This window comes from Balaenoptera ricei, chromosome 10 (assembly GCF_028023285.1).
Source record: "Balaenoptera ricei isolate mBalRic1 chromosome 10, mBalRic1.hap2, whole genome shotgun sequence".
NCBI lineage: Eukaryota > Metazoa > Chordata > Mammalia > Artiodactyla > Balaenopteridae > Balaenoptera > Balaenoptera ricei.
In genome coordinates, this window is record NC_082648.1 from 13,093,121 (window position 1) to 13,110,919 (window position 17,799).

The 17,799-nt window shown below is 38.9% G+C and overlaps 1 protein-coding gene and 1 non-coding gene across 3 annotated transcripts in view; both read left to right on the plus strand.

The window, feature by feature from the left end:
• Nucleotides 1-17,799, plus strand: part of DERA (deoxyribose-phosphate aldolase) — a 119,624-nt gene that overhangs the window by 43,359 nt on the left and 58,466 nt on the right. For both annotated transcript variants that reach the window (XM_059934508.1, XM_059934507.1), the window contains 4 exons: nt 184-281; nt 1,720-1,867; nt 5,522-5,617; nt 7,803-7,937. In XM_059934508.1, coding sequence (XP_059790491.1) covers nt 184-281; nt 1,720-1,867; nt 5,522-5,617; nt 7,803-7,937 — 477 coding nt within the window. The remainder of the gene's footprint in view (nt 1-183; nt 282-1,719; nt 1,868-5,521; nt 5,618-7,802; nt 7,938-17,799) is intronic.
• On the plus strand, nt 3,905-4,011 carry LOC132373874 (U6 spliceosomal RNA). Its single transcript, XR_009505530.1, has one exon. It is a non-coding gene; the product is annotated as a U6 spliceosomal RNA (small nuclear RNA).

Here is a 17,799-nt window from a genome sequence, read left to right on the forward strand (position 1 = left end):
AAGTAGGCCTTTTCATGGCTGGGCTTCCTTCAACGAGGTTAGTTATTTGTAGTTCAGCAAAAAAGAAATACAAGGCTTACAAGAGCTTTGCTACTTAGTGATAAATCTGTCCTTTCAAGGACCATGTAAAAGCAGGTGAATATGTTTAATAAAACTTTTAAAGTGTTCTTCTTTTGCCTTTAGACCTTAGCTGGATCTCCAAAGTACAAGTGAATCAACCGGCAGTTCTGAGGCGTGCAGAACAAATCCAGGCCCGCAGACCCGTGAAAAAGGAGTGGCAAGTAAGGGCTCTTCTTGAGAATTCTCTCCCTGTAGTTTACAGCCCTGGTCTCTTCCCTCAAGGCCACGAGATTGAATTTTGCTCAAGATGCATCTAAACTTAAAAGATTGCAGCTGTCCATGACTTGTTTTAATAATTCATATATGATGATGATGGGTTGGAGAAAGATAACACATTTATCCAAACAAGTTAAAAATCTTATCACTCTTGAGTGGCAAAGCCACAAATGAATTTGAGGCATCTTTATTCATGAGTGAATTAAATGGCATATTTTCTCAACGTATTTATTCAGTTTCTTAGACATACCTTCTTTGGTTGGCTTCTATTTTAATTTTAAAACCGTAACACCTAAACCTGGTGTGTCCGCTGTTGAGGCCCTGAGGTATGAGTTGACCTTCTTTGACCATCATGTTTACCATACTAATTAATTTCCCTAAATCATTTTTCAAAATTCAAAAAATGATGTTTCATAGAGTACTTGTTTTTTTTTTTTTTTTTTTTAAAGATTTATTGATTGATTGATTACTATGTTGGGTCTTCGTTTCTGTGCTAGGGCTTTCTCTAGTTGCGGCAAGCGGGGGCCACTCTTCATCACGGTGCGCGGGCCTCTCACTATCGCGGCCTCTCTTGTTGAGGAGCACAGGCTCCAGACGCGCAGGCTCAGTAGTTGTGGCTCACGGGCCTAGTTGCTCCGCGGCATGTGGGATCTTCCCAGACCAGGGCTCGAACCCGTGTCCCCTGCATTAGCAGGCAGATTCTCAACCACTGCGCCACCAGGGAAGCCCTCATAGAGTACTTGTGGTCAGCATATTCTTCAGTGTGTACCAACGAAAGACGTGCTATGCGTCTCAGGACTAAAAGGAATTCAGAGTTTATTTCACAAGTGATTGAATCCTTTAGGATGACAGGTCACATTTTGCTCATCCTTAGAAATAATCTGATTGAAAAGATAAAAGGAATTCATCAGAATGAGTTGTGAAATATGAATATTGTTTAAAAATTATAATTGGATTAAACTGAAAAGAAACAAAAAACAAAGAAGATGGAGACTCTTTTTACAGTGTCTCATTCCAGACCCCAGGCTGGAGGTAAAATGTACGACAGAAACTCTTGTTCCCAAGTTCTCGCCTAGTGGGTGGCCCTCTGAGGCTCCTTGTGAATGAAATGGAAAAGTCACATGTGGGGAGACTTGATCTATTAGGGATTTCAATTTGTGTTATCTACGGGAGAAAAAGCATTTATAAGCTATTTTCTCCCCTTTTATTCTATGTAACATTCATCTTTTTGGTCACTCTTGAGCATATATCAGAACATATGCCTTAGAACAGCATAGACAAGAGATTTTAGCACCCTTATGTGCCTAATGGTTCTTTACTAACTAACTGGGTTGGAGATTAATTATTTCTTTAAACCTTGTTTTTAACTTTTCTTCAAACCAGGCTGCTTGGCTCCTGAAAGCTGTTACCTTTATAGATCTTACTACACTTTCAGGCGATGACACATCTTCCAACATTCAAAGGCTCTGTTATAAAGCCAAGTATCCAATCCGGGAAGATCTCTTAAAAGCTTTAAATATGCACGATAAAGGTAATGTGTACAGTCTGTCTGGTGTTTACCTTTTTTGCAATAACAGTCACTAAATCTAAGAGGACTTAAGATTCAGCTGTTAAAATGATGGTAGCAATAAAATCCATGATAGAATTGTGTACATAGAGAAATAATTGAGATTCTTCTCTGAAAAACAGCAGAAGAAGAATCTGAGTCTCATTTTTAGGTCAGTTCTTTTCCATCATGGATTAGAGTTGCAAGTATTGAGTTTCTTTATTTTTCTTTCTAGTTCTTCAGTTTTGGAAGTTTTCTATCTAGTGACTCTCAAATAGTGATTCTGATTCCCTAGCCACATATGAAAAAGCCAGTCTCATTACTTAATAATCACACCTCATACATAAAGTATTTTCTGTGAGTAAATGAAATGCTTTTGAGAATAAAATACAAATGGGAAATATTGCAAGCTTGTATATTAGGTTAGATCTTTTGAAAAAAAGTTATACTCACTCTCTTCGTGTACATGAAAGAAAAGACTTTCTAAAGTTGCTGTAAGTTTAGAACTTTAACATTTTAGAAATGGAGGAGATTTTAAGAGTCGATGCCCTTGTTTCTAAATGAGGAAACTTGAGACCTGGAAGAAGGCGAAATGGTATTTCCAGGACAATGTGCGTTGTTACTCAATGGGCAGGTTTTAGGAACCAGATCTAAACCATGAAGGGATCCTTCATGGTTCCCAGGTGCCTGTCTATAATGGATGCAACTAGAGATGCTGCATTGGCCCAATGCAGGTATTTTATCCCAAATAGTTTGTAGATAACTTCTAGACCTAAACAAACCTACAGCTTTTGAAAAGTAGTATTTTTCTTTTGAGTTGACAATAAAACACCTACCATTTATAGCACTTAAAAGCAACAGCTTTATATGAGTCTTATGCTATTGTTTTACAGTGGCTATTTGATTTTTCAATTTAATTTTTTCAATTTAAGATCTTATTCCTCAAAATGAGGGCTTCAGATCCAGATTTTATTATTTTCTGTAAAAGAGGGAATAGAATTCGTTAAATGTCGTTTTGCTAAACAGGTGTAACTTGTTTTATTGCACTTTGCAGATACTATGTGTTTTACAAATTGAAGGTTTGTGGCACCCCTGCGTTGAGCAAGTTTATCAGCGCTGTTTTTCCAACAGCATTTGCTCACTTCATGTCTCTGTCACATTTTGATAATTCTTGCAGTATTTCAGACTTCTTTTTTAATTAATTAATTAATTTATTTATTTATTTATCCATTTATTCATGGCTGTGTCGGGTCTTCGTTTCTTTGTGAGGGCTTTCTCTAGTTGCGGCAAGCGGGGGCCACTCTTCATCGCGGTGCGTGGGCCTCTCACTATCGCGGCCTCTCTTGTCGTGGAGCACAGGCTCCAGACGCGCAGGCTCAGTAATTGTGGCTCACGGGCCTAGTTGCTCCGTGGCATGTGGGATCTTCCCAGACCAGGGATCAAACCCGTGTCCCCTGCATTGGCAGGCAGATTCTCAACCACTGCGCCACCAGGGAAGCCCCCAGACTTTTTCATCGTTATATTTGTTATGGTGATCTGTGATCAGTGATGTTTGATGTTACCATTGTAATTCCTTGGCATTTTTTAGCAATAAAATATTTTCAAATTAAGGTATGTACTTTTTTTAGACATAATGCTATTGCACAGTTAATAGACTACAGTATAGTATAAATGTAACTTTTATATGCACTAGGAAACCAAAAAAGTCCCGTGACTCACTTTATTGCGATATTCGCTTTATTGTGGTGGTCTGGAACTGAACCCGCACTATCTCCAAGGTCTGCCTGTACTACCCTGTAAGGTTCACTTACATTTTTCTTCATCTGCTGTCCTGTCTGAATGCAGTAAAAACCTGGATTTTATTATCTGCATGAAATAAAACATTTTCATTGGATCAAGGCCACCAAGTTTACTATTTAGGAATTTTTTTACAGATGGCACTCTGTTAACCTCCAAGAACAATGTATCAAAAAATATATATATTTTTTAATCAGTCATCAATTTCAAAAATATTTTATTCTAGTGCTTGCTTTGGCAGCACATATACTAAAATTGGAATGATACAGAGAAGATTAGCATGGCCCCTGTGCAAGGATGACATGCAAATTCGTGAAGCGTTCCATATTTTTTTTTTAAAAAAAGAGTTAAACATAAAACATGACACCATAAAACTAGAAGAGAGCATAGGCAAAATATTCTCTGACATAAATCGTAGCAGTGTTTTCTTAGGGCAGTCTCCCAAGGCAATAGAAATAAAAACAAAAATAAACAAATGGGACCTAATCAAACCTGCAGGCTTTTGCATGGCAAAAGAAACCATAAAAACAACAACAACAACAACAACAAAAACAAAAAGACAACCTATGGAATGAGAGAAAATATTTGCAAATGATGCAACAGACAAGGGCTTAATCTCCAAGATATACAAACAGCTCATACAACTCAACAACAGAAAAACAAACAACCCAATTGAAAAATGGGCAGAAGACCTTAATAGACATTTCTCCAAAGAAGACATACAGATGGCCAGTAGGCACATGAAAAGATGCACACCATCACTAATTATTAGAGAAACACAAATCAGAACTACAATGAGGTACCACCTCACACCAGTCAGAATGGCCTTCTTTAAAAAGTCTACACATAACAAATGCTGGAGAGAGTGTGGAGAAAAGGGAACGCTCCTAGACTGTTGGTGGGAATGTAAGTTGGTGCAGCCACTATGGAAAACAGTGTGGAGGTTCCTCAGAAAACTAAAAATAGAATTACCGTATGATCCAGCAATCCCACTCCTGGGCATATCCCCAGACAAAACTATAATTCAAAAAGGTACATGCACCCCTATGTTCATAGCAGCACTATTCACAATAGCCAAAACATGGAAACAACCTAAATGTCCATCGACAGATGAATGGATAAAGAAGATGTGGTACATATATACAATGGAGCACTACTCAGCCATAAAAAAGAACAAAATAATGCCATTTGCAGCAACATGGATGCAACTAGAGATTATTATTTTAAGTTAGAAAGACAAATATTACGTGACATCACTTATACGTGGAATCTAAACTATGGCACAGATGAACCTATCTACAGAACAGAAACAGACTCAGAGACCTAGAGAACAGACTTGTGGTTGCCAAGGGGGGGGGATGGGGGAGGGAAGGACTGGGAGTTTGGGGTTAGCAGATGCACACTATTATATATAAGATGGATAAACAACAAGGTCCTACTGTATAACACAGGGAACTATATTTAATATCCTCTGATAAACCATAATGGAAAAGAATATTAAAAAAAGAATGTCTATATGTGTATAACTGAGTCACTTTGCTGTGCAGCAGAGATGGGCACAACATTGTAAGTCAACTATACTTCAATTAAAAAATATAATAAAATTAAAAAATATATATATTTTATTCTGTAACCGTGATGATGAAAAAATGATCCACGTTGTTAAGAGCCAGAAGGGAATGTGGAAAGTAAAAACCTTTTAATTTGTTGCAGCATCGTAGGGGAATTATTTTTTCTCTCATTTTGATTTCTGCCAATGTTCAAATATAAATAATAATTAAAAGCATATTGTGTGACTTGAACTTCACATAAACTAGGCTGTTATGATTTCTTTCTTCATAGGCATTACTACAGCTGCCGTTTGTGTTTATCCTGCCTGCGTATGTGATGCAGTAAAAGCACTAAAGGCTGCAGGCTGTGATATCCCAGTGGCATCAGGTAAAATTTGTGGCTTCTGTTGTCGTTTTATCAACATGTTTCCAGTTCTTCAACTCGGACACTTTGGGGTATTATCTCTATAGTTTTATACTATGATTTTAATTAGTTTTATATATTTAATTGGTTGTATTTATCTATTATTTTCATATTTATTAATTGCCTGTTGAGTAGCAGACATTATATATATTAATTCCTAAGAGTATAGAACTGTATCTCTGTCCTTAAAGGAAACTTAGCTGTTTAGGAGGAATAGTCAAGTTTAAAAAAAAATTGTAACACAGGACATGTAATATTATTTATATGTAAAATATAACAATAAAGATATGCAGAAGGTACGGTTGTAACTCTGAGTGGGTAGTGATTTATTCTGCAGAGGTTGATTACACTCACCGGGTAGGGGGATGCGTCATAGAGGAGATAGTAAGACCCCTGCATTGGGTCTTAAGGTTAAGGAAGAGTTTAGAGAGTTGATAAGCTTAGGAATGGCATTTTAGACAGAGGAACTAGCACATGTGAAGGTGCAGAAGCACAGTTCAGGGAACTGAAATGGGTTTGCAATTGTTGGATCCTAAGGTAGGACAAAGGCAGAGCTTGGGAGTTGAAGCTGGAGAGGTAGATTGGGGTCAGATCCCATGGGGAAACGATATCAGGCCGTGGCATCTGGGTTTTATTTTGGTGACGGGGAAGATACCAAAGGATGTTAAGCAGAGACATACCATGATCCGCTTCATGACGTGGTTAAGTTAGGGGATGGTAGTGGACAAATTATAGAGGGGTGAAATGGAGTTAGTTAGACTCATCACAGGCCGCGTGGGAGATGATGAGAGCCACCCCCAAGCCTGAAAGATAAAGAAAAGAGAGTGTGTTCAAGACTTTTTGACTTAAGATAGATGTAGGGACTTCCCTGGTGGTCCAGTGCGTAAGAATCCGCACTCCCAATGCAGGGGGCCCGGGTTCGATCCCTGGTCAGGGAACTAGATCCCACATGCTGCAACACAAAGCAGCAAAGATCCGGCGCAGCCAAATAAATAAATAATAAAAAGAAAAAAAGAGTTACTGACTTAAGATAGATGCAGTAGGAGAACAAGGCATGAGGGAGGGAAAAGTCTTACTAAAAGCTTCCCTGTATGTGTGTGTGTGTATTTACATATGGATAGATACATATAAAATTAGATTCTCCTTTTAAAAGGTATTAGAGGAATATCCTGGTGCTTTAAAGAAGGAAGCTAAGAAAATCATTAATTTATTTTATTAGGGATACATCAAAAGAAACAGACTATACAGTATTTATATACAACCCATTTGTGAAGATTCCCAGAGTATTTGGCAGCTAGCTACACCTTTATCAACCTTCATTTTTCATTAGCCCCAGTCAATTCAGCTTTTCCTTTATACAACAGGGAAACATGCTTTCCTCTAAGGTAGCAGACCCAAGGAATTTAATAACATCAAGGAAACATGAAAGGTTATCTTCAGACACAGGAATGGAATTAATGATTCGCATGTTAAAAATGTTAATACTTTTTCCAAAGTGTCATTGTGTTTTTATTTTCCTTTTATTTATGCGTGGCCCTGCTCTTCCCAGTTCACCCCTGCCCCAGTTTTGTGGACGAATTAGGTGCTTTTCCATCGTGCAACATCTCCCCTTTATTCTCATCTGCTTGGCTGTTCATTTTAAAATAGGCAGTGGGAGGAACCTATATTACAGTTTGGTTACAACAGCTATAAATGTGAATGAGTAAATCATGACAGTGATAGCCAACTTGGTCATGAGTAGGATCCAGAATTAACTAGTGTCCATCAAGACAGGGCTGTAGCTACTATCTTATGACTTTCACTTTGACGATGACATATCTTCTTAATTGCTATTTACTTAAAACACCCCCGTGAGCATCTCCGTAGCAACTTAATTTCAGGTCTTCCAAAGGATATAATGCTAATATTTATCCTAACGTCAGTACTATATAAAATTGCACTCAGTTTCTTTACACTTCACTTTGCAAGGTAGGCATGAAGTTCTAAAGTGTCATTCATGCTTTGGTCTAAACGCTCATTTTTTTGGTCTGAAATTCTTTGTTGAGATACTGACCAATTGAAATTTGTCTCCCTCCTTCCCTCTGTCCCTCCCTCCCTCCCTCACTTACGTCCCTTCCTTTCTTTTTTTTTCCTCTTCTTTCTCTACTAGTGGCCACTGGCTTTCCAGCTGGGCAGACTCATTTAAAAACACGATTAGAAGAGATCAGATTGGCTGTGGAAGATGGAGCTTCAGAAATTGACGTGGTAATTAACAGGACCTTGGTGCTGACAGGCCAGTGGGAAGGTAAGTGCACACACATCCTTACCCAAGAGGGAGACTTAGTTCTTCCCTGGTCAGTCAGATGGCAAGGATCTGATAAGAGGCAGCATGGTTTGGAAGTCACTGTTCTAGATTACAAGTCACTAGATCAGAGGGTGAATTGAGGAGAAAACTCGACCAAGATTGCTCATTCTGCCCACCTGCATGAACTTTTTAGATCCCTTTAGGTGATTAGTTATTTCCATGCAGTGGATTATTAACTTTTATTCTATTCTCTACTGTTTTGTTACTCAATACAAAAATCACTCCAGGCAAGTCTTCTATGCAGAGTTTATTTTAATATGATGGAGGAAGCTTCCCTTTTTTATGTTAATCTTTGTGGATTTTGAGGATATGGGATTATTAATTAGTCTGCTAAGTCTGTTTTTACTCCTGTTCTTAAACATAGCTCCTCTGGGTATTATTACATAGTCACCTTCGAGATTCCTGATTTACTATCATGTCAATTACAATAGGACATTTCCCATTCCAGTAACAAGCTATTATTTTTTTGAAGGAATTGATTTTACCTCTGCCTTAAATGTATTTTGTATACTTAGAGTTGTTGATAGCTAAAATAAGTACAATTCTGTATTTCAGAAAAATCATTGTAACAAGTAGTTTAACTAAAAATTTTTAACACAGTCATAGGATAAAGCCAGAATAATGTGTTGTCTCTTTAGATATGTGAATATCAAATAATTGGCGTATTTTATTCTAATTACAAAGGTTATACCTTCTCACTGTTAAAAACAAAAGTTCTAACCAGTAATAAAGTGGATGTTCTACATAATCTCATCCCCTACAAATAACCCTTGAAACACTGCAGTGCACAACTTTCCAAACTTTTTTCTCTTCATATACACACATGCAACTCCCATCCTTCTGTTAAGTTTAAAATCAACATTTTTAGAAAGTGAAAAAATTAAAATTAAAAATAGGATTATATTTAATGTATTTTTTTCTTAACCTACCTATTGGTCTTGCCAATATCTCATAGATATCTATGACTCTATCCATCAATCCATCTATCTCATCTTCTGTAAATTATAGTTCCATTGTTTATCCATTAAGAATTGCTTTTAGTTATAGAGCCACAAAGATTCAGTCAATGGTTTAAATGCTCAAGGATTTACTCTCTCACATAAAGTTGGGAAGTAGGTATTTCGGGGGTATTGTGAAATACAAAGTTCTTGGAGACCTGGACTACTTTTATCTTCCACTTCCAAAGAGTGTGGCTTCTGTCCTCATATTCAAGGACACTCCATTGTCTGTGATGGCTTTTGAAGCTCCAGCTTTTACATTCATCTCCCAGACAACAGGAAATAGGGGCTTGTCCTGTCCCCAAATCTCACACACCATCTTTGCTTACACCTCATTGGCTCTAAGTGAGTTCCATGGCCAGGCTTGGCTGCAAGTGAAGCTGGAAAAGGTAGTCTTTTGGCTTAGAACATTAGCTACATTCCCATACATTCTTTTTTTTTTTTAAATTTATTTATTTTTGGCTGCGCTGGGTCTTTGTTGGTGCACGCGGGCTTTCTCTAGTTTCTGCGAGCAGGGGCTACTCTTCCTCGTGGTGCGCGAGCTTCTCACTGTGATGGCTTCTCGTTGCAGAGCACGGGCTCTAGGTGAGCGGGTTTCAGTAGTTGTGGCACGCAGGCTCAGTAGTTGTGGCTCGTGGGCTCTAGAGCGCAGGCTCACTAGTTGTGGCGCATGGGCTTATTTGCTCCGCAGCATGTGGGATCTTCCCGGACCAGGGCTCGAACCCATGTCCCCTGCATTGGCAGGCGGATTCTCGACTACTGTGCCACCAGGGAAGTCCCCCCATACGTTCTTAATATGTTAGATGGTGCACATTTCTGTGCCTTAATGGAAAGGAGTTGGCAGGGAAAGAGAGTGGGCTGTGTGAGCCAAACAGGATGTGATCATAAAAAGCCTCACAGCAAAGGTTGAGGCAAAACAACAATAACAACAATGTTTAAATAAAAAGATTTATGAAGTCAAAAGGCACAGCCGTCTGGACCGTGAGCTATGAGGCAGGTCATTTCAGAGATTCCAGTAGCCCCTGGGAGCCTCCCTGTATTCCAGGAGAATCCAGTCACTAGTACAGCAATTCTGAAGGATCTAGGAACAAAAATGTCAGGCCATTCCCATTGCCTGATACTCCCATCTGTACTTACCAACATTTTTTAAGCCTTGCCAGGTTAAATTCTTGACAGTTCATAAATATCTTTTTGTGCTTTTGATTTTTGATCCTTTTCTTATAGTTCATGTGTGCTTTGGGCAGTTGCAATCATTCTTAAATGGCTTATTTTAAGTAGATGTCCCTTGTCCCTGTATATTAATTCTGCTTGTCTGTTCCTTGTCATAGATTTCAGTTAAGATTTAAGGCCTAGAGTAAGAAAAAAATGAGTAAGCATAATAACTTAAAACAAATCTAGAAATAAACTCTATGTCATTTAGTTGGATAAAAAACTGTATGTCTTTTATCTTTTATTAAGTAGTTACAGACATAGAAGTATAGTTTATATTTTAACTTGTGCTCTTGTCTCTAGAATACTACTAATTGGAAAATAAAATACAATAGAAGATGAGATTTGATGTAATTGCCTTTCCCTTAATGAACTAGGAATGGTTGTTTTTAAGAACTGATAATTTCCCAATAACAGACATTCATGCAAAATATAATAACACATCTTTGTCCCAGACCATACTTTTCTATTAACTCTTTTTATGGTGTTAATAACCTCTTGACCCAAAACAAATTGAAAAGGAACATTTAATACTAGAAATTTAATTCTAACTAGAAACCTGCAAATGTCTTAGGCCTTTTTTCACTGCAGTGTTTTATCTTAATTTCAGTTCTCAATTTGATTACATATTGTATTTTTCGTTGTCGTGTTTTAATATTAGCTGTTTACTAAAATATGAGCCTAACATTGATTTCTTGGAATTTGCTGATGGAAGTGCCTGTGAGGCTGTTACACCTTCTAATCCAGGATGCTCTTCTCTGTGCACTGAGGTGTGTAGGACACTGGTTAAAGCACAAAAGAAAGAATCTTGTTTTCTAAACCTGGCCATTCGGAGTGTATCTTCACCATTTCTCATAGTCACAAGGGTCCACAGCTTAGGGTATGAACTCAAAGGGGAGACTGGAGAGGGCTCGTATTCCTCTTCTTGGATTCTCCTTGACGACCATTTAACATCTACTCCCTCAAACTTCTAACTTTTCCACCCACCTTGAGGCTCCTTAAGTACTGGCAGACAACCTACCTGCTGCTTCTCGGGAAAAATAGAATCTGTTACGCAGGAACTTCTCACTGTCCTTGCCTCAGATCTACTTCCCTCGCTCCTCCTCTTCTCCTTCCTCCTGAGTCCAGTCCCTGGGCCGTGCTGTGGCTCCCACCTCCTCCCATAGTTTCACAGCCTTGGTCCTTTTATGGGCCATTCTTTTCTCCTGTAGCCTCCACCTCTCTCTGCTAGCTCATCCCATCAGCATCCAAGCATACATCCAAACATTCTGTTTTTTTAAAAAATAAATTTATTTACTTATTTTTGGCTGCGTTGGGTCTTCGTTGCTGCGTGAGGGCTTCCTCTAGTTGCGGCAAGCGGGGGCTACTCTTCGTTGCGGTGCGCGGGCTTCTCATTGCGGTGGCTTCTCTTGTGGAGCACGGGCTCTAGGCACGCGGGCTTCAGTAGTTGTGGCACGCAGGCTCAGTAGTTGTGGCTCGCGGGCTCTAGAGCGCAGGCTCAGTAGTTGTGGTGCACGGGCTTAGTTACTCCGCGGCACGTGGGATCTTCCCGGTCCCTGCATTGGCAGGTGGATTCTTAACCACTGTGCCACCAGGGAAGTCCCCATCCAAACATTCTTATCCAGTAAAAGAAAAAAAAAGCCTACATGTCACCATTCCTCCTCATCCCCAGCTGAGTCTCCCTTTCCATTCTCCCCTTTGTGGCTGAAATTCTTAAAAGAGCCGTATGTACTTGTTTCTCTTGAATCTGTTCTTTCCAAGATAACAATGCCCTGTTATTTTGCTATGCCCGGGAGATACTCTTCAGTCGTTTAGCTTTGTCATGCAGCAGCAGTTGACACAATGGGCCGTTTCCTCCTGGAAACACTCTCTTGTCACGGCTTTGGTGACCCTACTTTCTTCAGGTTTTCCTCCGTGTTTCTGATTACTCCTGCGTCTTGTTTGCAAGCTCCTCTGCCTCCTCTGTCATCACTGAAGTGTCGGGTCCTCAAGTTCCCAGCAAACTCTCAGACTTCTCAGACTCTGCACACTCTCCCTTGGAAACCTCCTATCCTCACTGATTTCGGCTGTTCCCTGTGCTGAGGACCAAACCTCCAGAGCACGGAACCCGCATCTGTCTGACTCTGGAATCCGCGTTCCATTTCCCCACTAAAATGATTCCCCATGAAACGATGCTTTTCATCGATTAGTTTCACATAAGTAGACATTCAAATTCAGTGAATCTTGACCAAAGCAGAGAATCTAGGCATTTTAGAAAGAAATTCATTAAAAAATATTTACATTTCCCCGACTTTATTTACACTTTCTATTAAATACAGTTTTTTCCAGATCATTCAGAACTATTGTATCAGTGATTATAGGCACCTCATTTTATTTCAGTTCTCTGTGTTGCATGCCACAGATTTTTGCAAATTGAAGGTTCGGGGTAACCTCGTGTCAAGCAAGTCTGTAGGCACCGTTTTTCCAACAGCATTTGTTCACTTCATGTCTCTGTGTTGCATTTTGGAAATTCTCAATATTTCAAACTTTTCCATTATTATTGTTATATTTATTTTGGTGATCTGTGATCAGTGATCTTTGATGTTACCATGACAAAAAGATTATGACTTGCTGAAGGCTCAGATGATGGTTAGCATTTCTTAGCAATAAAATATTTTTTAATTAAGGTATGTACATTGCTTTTTTAGACATAATGCTATTGCACATTTAATACATTAAAGTATAGTGTAAGCATAACTTTTATATGCACTGGGAAACTGAAAAATTCATGTGACTCGCTTTATTCTGATATTTGGTTTATTGTGGTGGTTTGGAACTGAACCCGCAGTATCTCTGAGGTTTGCCTGTATATTATCCTGGAATCCAGTGATATTCTTAGGGGCTACTGAAGTCTCCAAGGTGACTTGCCCCATAGCTAATGGTCCAGGGTGCTGTGCTGTTTTTGGATTTTGTATATCTTTTTATTTAAACATCTTTGTTATTGTTGTCGTGCCTGGTCCTTTGCTGTTAGGCTTTTTACTGTCAGCTCATTATACTGTCCTTCCCTCAGTCCTTTCCATCTGGGTACAGAAATGTGCACCATCTGACTTACTGCTCCGACAGTGGTTTTAACTGGAGAGGGTGTGGAATGTATTGCTGGTTCTCAGAATTATCTGACAGACACTTTCCGATTACTGGCCCCAGCTCCCTTCCTCACAGAATCTAGCGCATTCCCCTGAGTATGTGTGATATCAGAATTGGGGGTTGGATGTAAGGGAGGAGTAAGAGTCTACACTGAAAATCACTCCAGGTGATTTCAATTCCACCCCTTCTTCCCCTGCCATCCCATGGTCCTAAGGAGAAGCACTAACTTGGAGCATCTTTTTTTTGTTTGTTTGTTTTTAATATACCTCTAGTTCTTTTTTTTTGGCCCTGCCATGTGGCATGCTGGATCTTAGTTCCCCGACCAGGGATTGAACCTGTGCCCCCTGCACTGGAAGTGTGGAATCTTAACCACTGGACTGCCAGGGAAGTCCCCCAAAACTTCTAGTTCTTGATTCTACATAGTTTAGGTGCCGCATAATCGAAGCATTGCTGGATTTACATATTGATTAATTAGTCCAAATCGTATCTCCCACGTGTTGCCATTTATTTAACCTGCTCTGCAGTTAGCCGTGAACAGCAGGCTTAAGGAACAGTGTTACTCTGGTGCGTTCAGCCAGAAAGACATCTACTTCTGTGCTCTTGGGGGGATAGTTCTCCTCTCCCTGGGAAGACTGTGCTCTGAGATGAAGACAGCAGCTCTCCTGTGCTCTACCGGGAGAGAGGGGGGGTACCTAGCCCACCAGATGGGTCAACTGTCATTGGAGGCACAGACCCAGAAGGGATACATTGTGGAGGAAGAAGAGGGGGTCACTCCAGGAGACCCGAAATAGTTGGTCTGTGCAGGGTCTTTGCATTAGACAGAACTTGGTTGGAATCCTGGTGCTATCGTCAGTAGCTGTTTGCTCTTAGGCAAGTTACTTAACTTCTCTGTACCTTCTGTGAGGTAAAATAGGAATAGCGGTATCTACTTCATGGGGTCATAATAGGGATTAAATTAGATAATGTGCGTAAATTGGTTATCCTGTTGCTTGGCCCAGATGAATCCCTCCTTGCCAACTGCGGTTTCCTCTCTTTCCCCCTCTTCCTCCTGATGAGGATAGTATGTTGTCAAGGGAAGTATCGACACAGCACATGCATTGAGTTAATGAAGAGGAACTCCCACGGGTTTTAGTATTTATAATTTTGCTAATTTACACTGAGTCCTTGGGCAAATACTTCACTTCTCTCTGCCTCCATTTAAATAAGCTACCAGTGAGGGGATAAGACATAAGGACTTCTGCAGTCTTTCAGAGCTACAACGGCCCGTGATTTTATATTTCGTGTTTTCATTGTCTGTGTGTATTATTCCAATGATGAGGGCTTGTAACACGGTATTTTTTAATGATGATATTGAAGTTGACACCTCAGTTGCGTTCCATAAACAGTTCTTTGAAGAAAGAATTCACCAGAAGAGGTTCATCATCTTATAAACCTTATTGAGCAGGTTTTGAAAATTAAATGCATTCCATGTTCTGTAAATATACAGAGGTGTTCGTTTTTTACTTTTTTATGACCTTTCTCTCTCTGCTGCATGTATTTACCTGATACATTACCAGTGACATGGAAATGCTATCAGATTCAAGAATCTTCCAGGACCTTGAGCTTATTAAGAACTAGAACTGGCTTTACTAGTTTCTGGAAACCCATTCCACACTGGAGCACCAGCACACATGACTCCAAAGGTGGCTACTTCTGTGACATTCTTCCAGCATCGTGTGTCCGGAATCACAACTGGAAATATTGTTTGTCTTCTGTATCCAGAGCCTCACGTACTTTTTTTACCCCGTTCAATTCTTCAGCTTTGACTTGCTTTCCCAAATTTGGTTTGTGGAGTACATGCCTCATGACTCTCAAGAGCTTTAGGGTGAGAGAATGAAATATTCCAGCCAAAGCCACAGTATCTATCATTGTGTTGCATGCAAGTGGATCTTGAAAATCTTGACTCTGGGCAACAATTTATTTTTCTTATTCGCTTATTTTTACAAAAGAAGGGTGGTAGAAAGAACATCTCTTAAAAGAAGTTAGGATTTTTCTTTGTTTTGGAGAGCTGTTAATCATAGTATCTTATGAGAAAAGCAATCTCTAAATGTATAGACACTTTTTGGGGAGGAATCACATAACTCATAATCTGTGCTTTCTGTTTTGAGGGTTGTTTATAAAAGAAAAAATCTGGAGATACTTACGGCAGCTGTATGCTTTTATTTTATTATTATTTTTTTTAATGCTATGATTCTTCAAAACTTCAAATACTATTGACAAAAATGTGTGTGTTTTATCTCTTGCAGGTTATTTTACTACCTCGTGTTTTAGCTCATCTCTGTTTTAGTCTTACAAGATTAATTAGTTGCCTTAGTGGATGAAAACTGTTCTTGAACATTTTGTGGCTTTTTTAGATGAAAAGGTTGCTGTATAATTTTATATTAAGTGTTTGACTGTACATATAATTATCTTAAGAGTTATTTTCAGGCCACTCATGTGCAGTGTTGAACATCTTTCCGGTACTCAAAAAATAATTGCTTAGATATGTTCGTTAACAATTATTTTTTAAGTGACTTTGAATAGCATGAAATATAAAGGGAAATCTACTTCATGGCTTGTAGATAGGAGATACTGTCTTTAAACACTTGGATTCTTACTCAGTTCATAATTCCTATACATGAAAGCTTCACTAACATAGTTTTCTATGTCTACAGCAGTGCTTTTTCCAGAAAACTTAACAAGTTGCCAGCAGCCACAAAATTAGGAATCTGTTTTTCCTTTTAGGTGGGAGCCGGAAAGAAAGAGGATAATTTTAGGTAGAGAAAAGTAGAATGCTTTAGATGAGAGTTCCTGCTAACACGGGGAGGCAGAAGGTGGAGCCAGTGGTCACCCTGTTTTGGATGCTGTTTGAAACTGATGCAGTGTGAGCCCCTCCACCCCTTGGAGCAGCATCCTCATGCACACAGGCCTTTCCCAGAATGGCTGAGTTCTCTGAGTCCTACCAGGGACCACTCCACCAGCACAGCGCCGCCTGTTGTTCCCACTGGCAGTGACAAGCTGAAGGTCAGGCTATGACCTCCGTTCCTCTTCCTCAGTGTAGCACCAGTAGGAGGGATGAGACGGGACAGACAGGAGACCACACCTCTGCTGGTTGTGCCGTTGTATTGATTAAGCATCTACAATGTAATCCATCCTGGGTTTCTCGTATACCCACTTGCACTACTCCTGAAAACCTCGTTATAAGTCAAAACATTTATTATCAGGTTTTTTAATGTGACATCACTATGCCAGCCACTTCTCTGCTGTGTGTGTTTTGTTAAATTTTGCATTATTTGGACTAATTTGCAGTCGTGGTATTTGAATTCCATTTTCATTTGTCAGTCATCTTTTATAATAGCCTTCCAAATTATTATTTTTCTGGTACGTGAAAGAATTGTTCTTTCTTTTTTTTTTTAAGTGGGGAATTTTCCGTTTCTGTAATGTTTGAATTTTTAACAATGAATATGTATTATGAGTATGTGAGCAGAAAAATTAATAAATGCTCTAAGGAATATGTCATGATGTATGCAAAGACTTAACTATAAGGGTGTTTGCTGAAGTATTGTTTATAAGAGCAAAAAATCTGAAACCTTAAATATCCAATAATAGAAAGATGATTGAATATATTATTTACGACCATGCAATGGAAGATTGTACAGCCATTAAAAATTGTGCTACAGACCTGTATTTATTAATTTGGAAAGATGTCTATGATATATCAAAGGGGAAAAAAGCAGGTTATAAAATAATATGTGCCACATATAATCACACATTTTTTTTTTTACAAAACAGTAGAATGGTTGATAGTTTCAAAAGCCCTCCCATGAGAAAAATACCTGGATGCTAAATAAATTACAACAGCATTTGTTGTAACTTTTTAACTTTTATTTTTGAATAATTTAAAACTTACAGAAAAGTTACAGAAATAGTACACAAAACTCCTGTTTTCTCTTCACTCAGATTCCCCAATTATAAAATTCTACCCCGTTTATCTTTTTGCCTTCCCTCTCTCTCTCTCTGTCTCTCTCTTTGTGTGTATGCAGATAGATATCAATAGATAGATAGATTGATAGAGATATAGATATAATTTCTCTTCGAATTATTTGAGATGAAGTTGCAGACCTGTTGATCCATTACTATTAAATACTTCAGTGTGTATTTCCTAAAAAGAAGGACGCTCTTATACGAAGCCGCAGTACACCATCAAAGTCCGGAAATTAGCACTATCATACTACCATTAAATCCACAGACTTTGTTCAGGTTTTGCAGATTATCCTAGTAATGTTTTAATTAGGTCCACATTCAATTGTTACATGTCTCTTTAGGCTTCTTCAATCTGGAATAGTCCTCAATCTTTCCTTGTGTTTGAAGAATAGAGGTCTATTATTTTGTAAAGTGTACCTCAGTTCGGGTGTGTTGCGTGCTTTCTCATGATTAGATTCAAGTTAGGTATT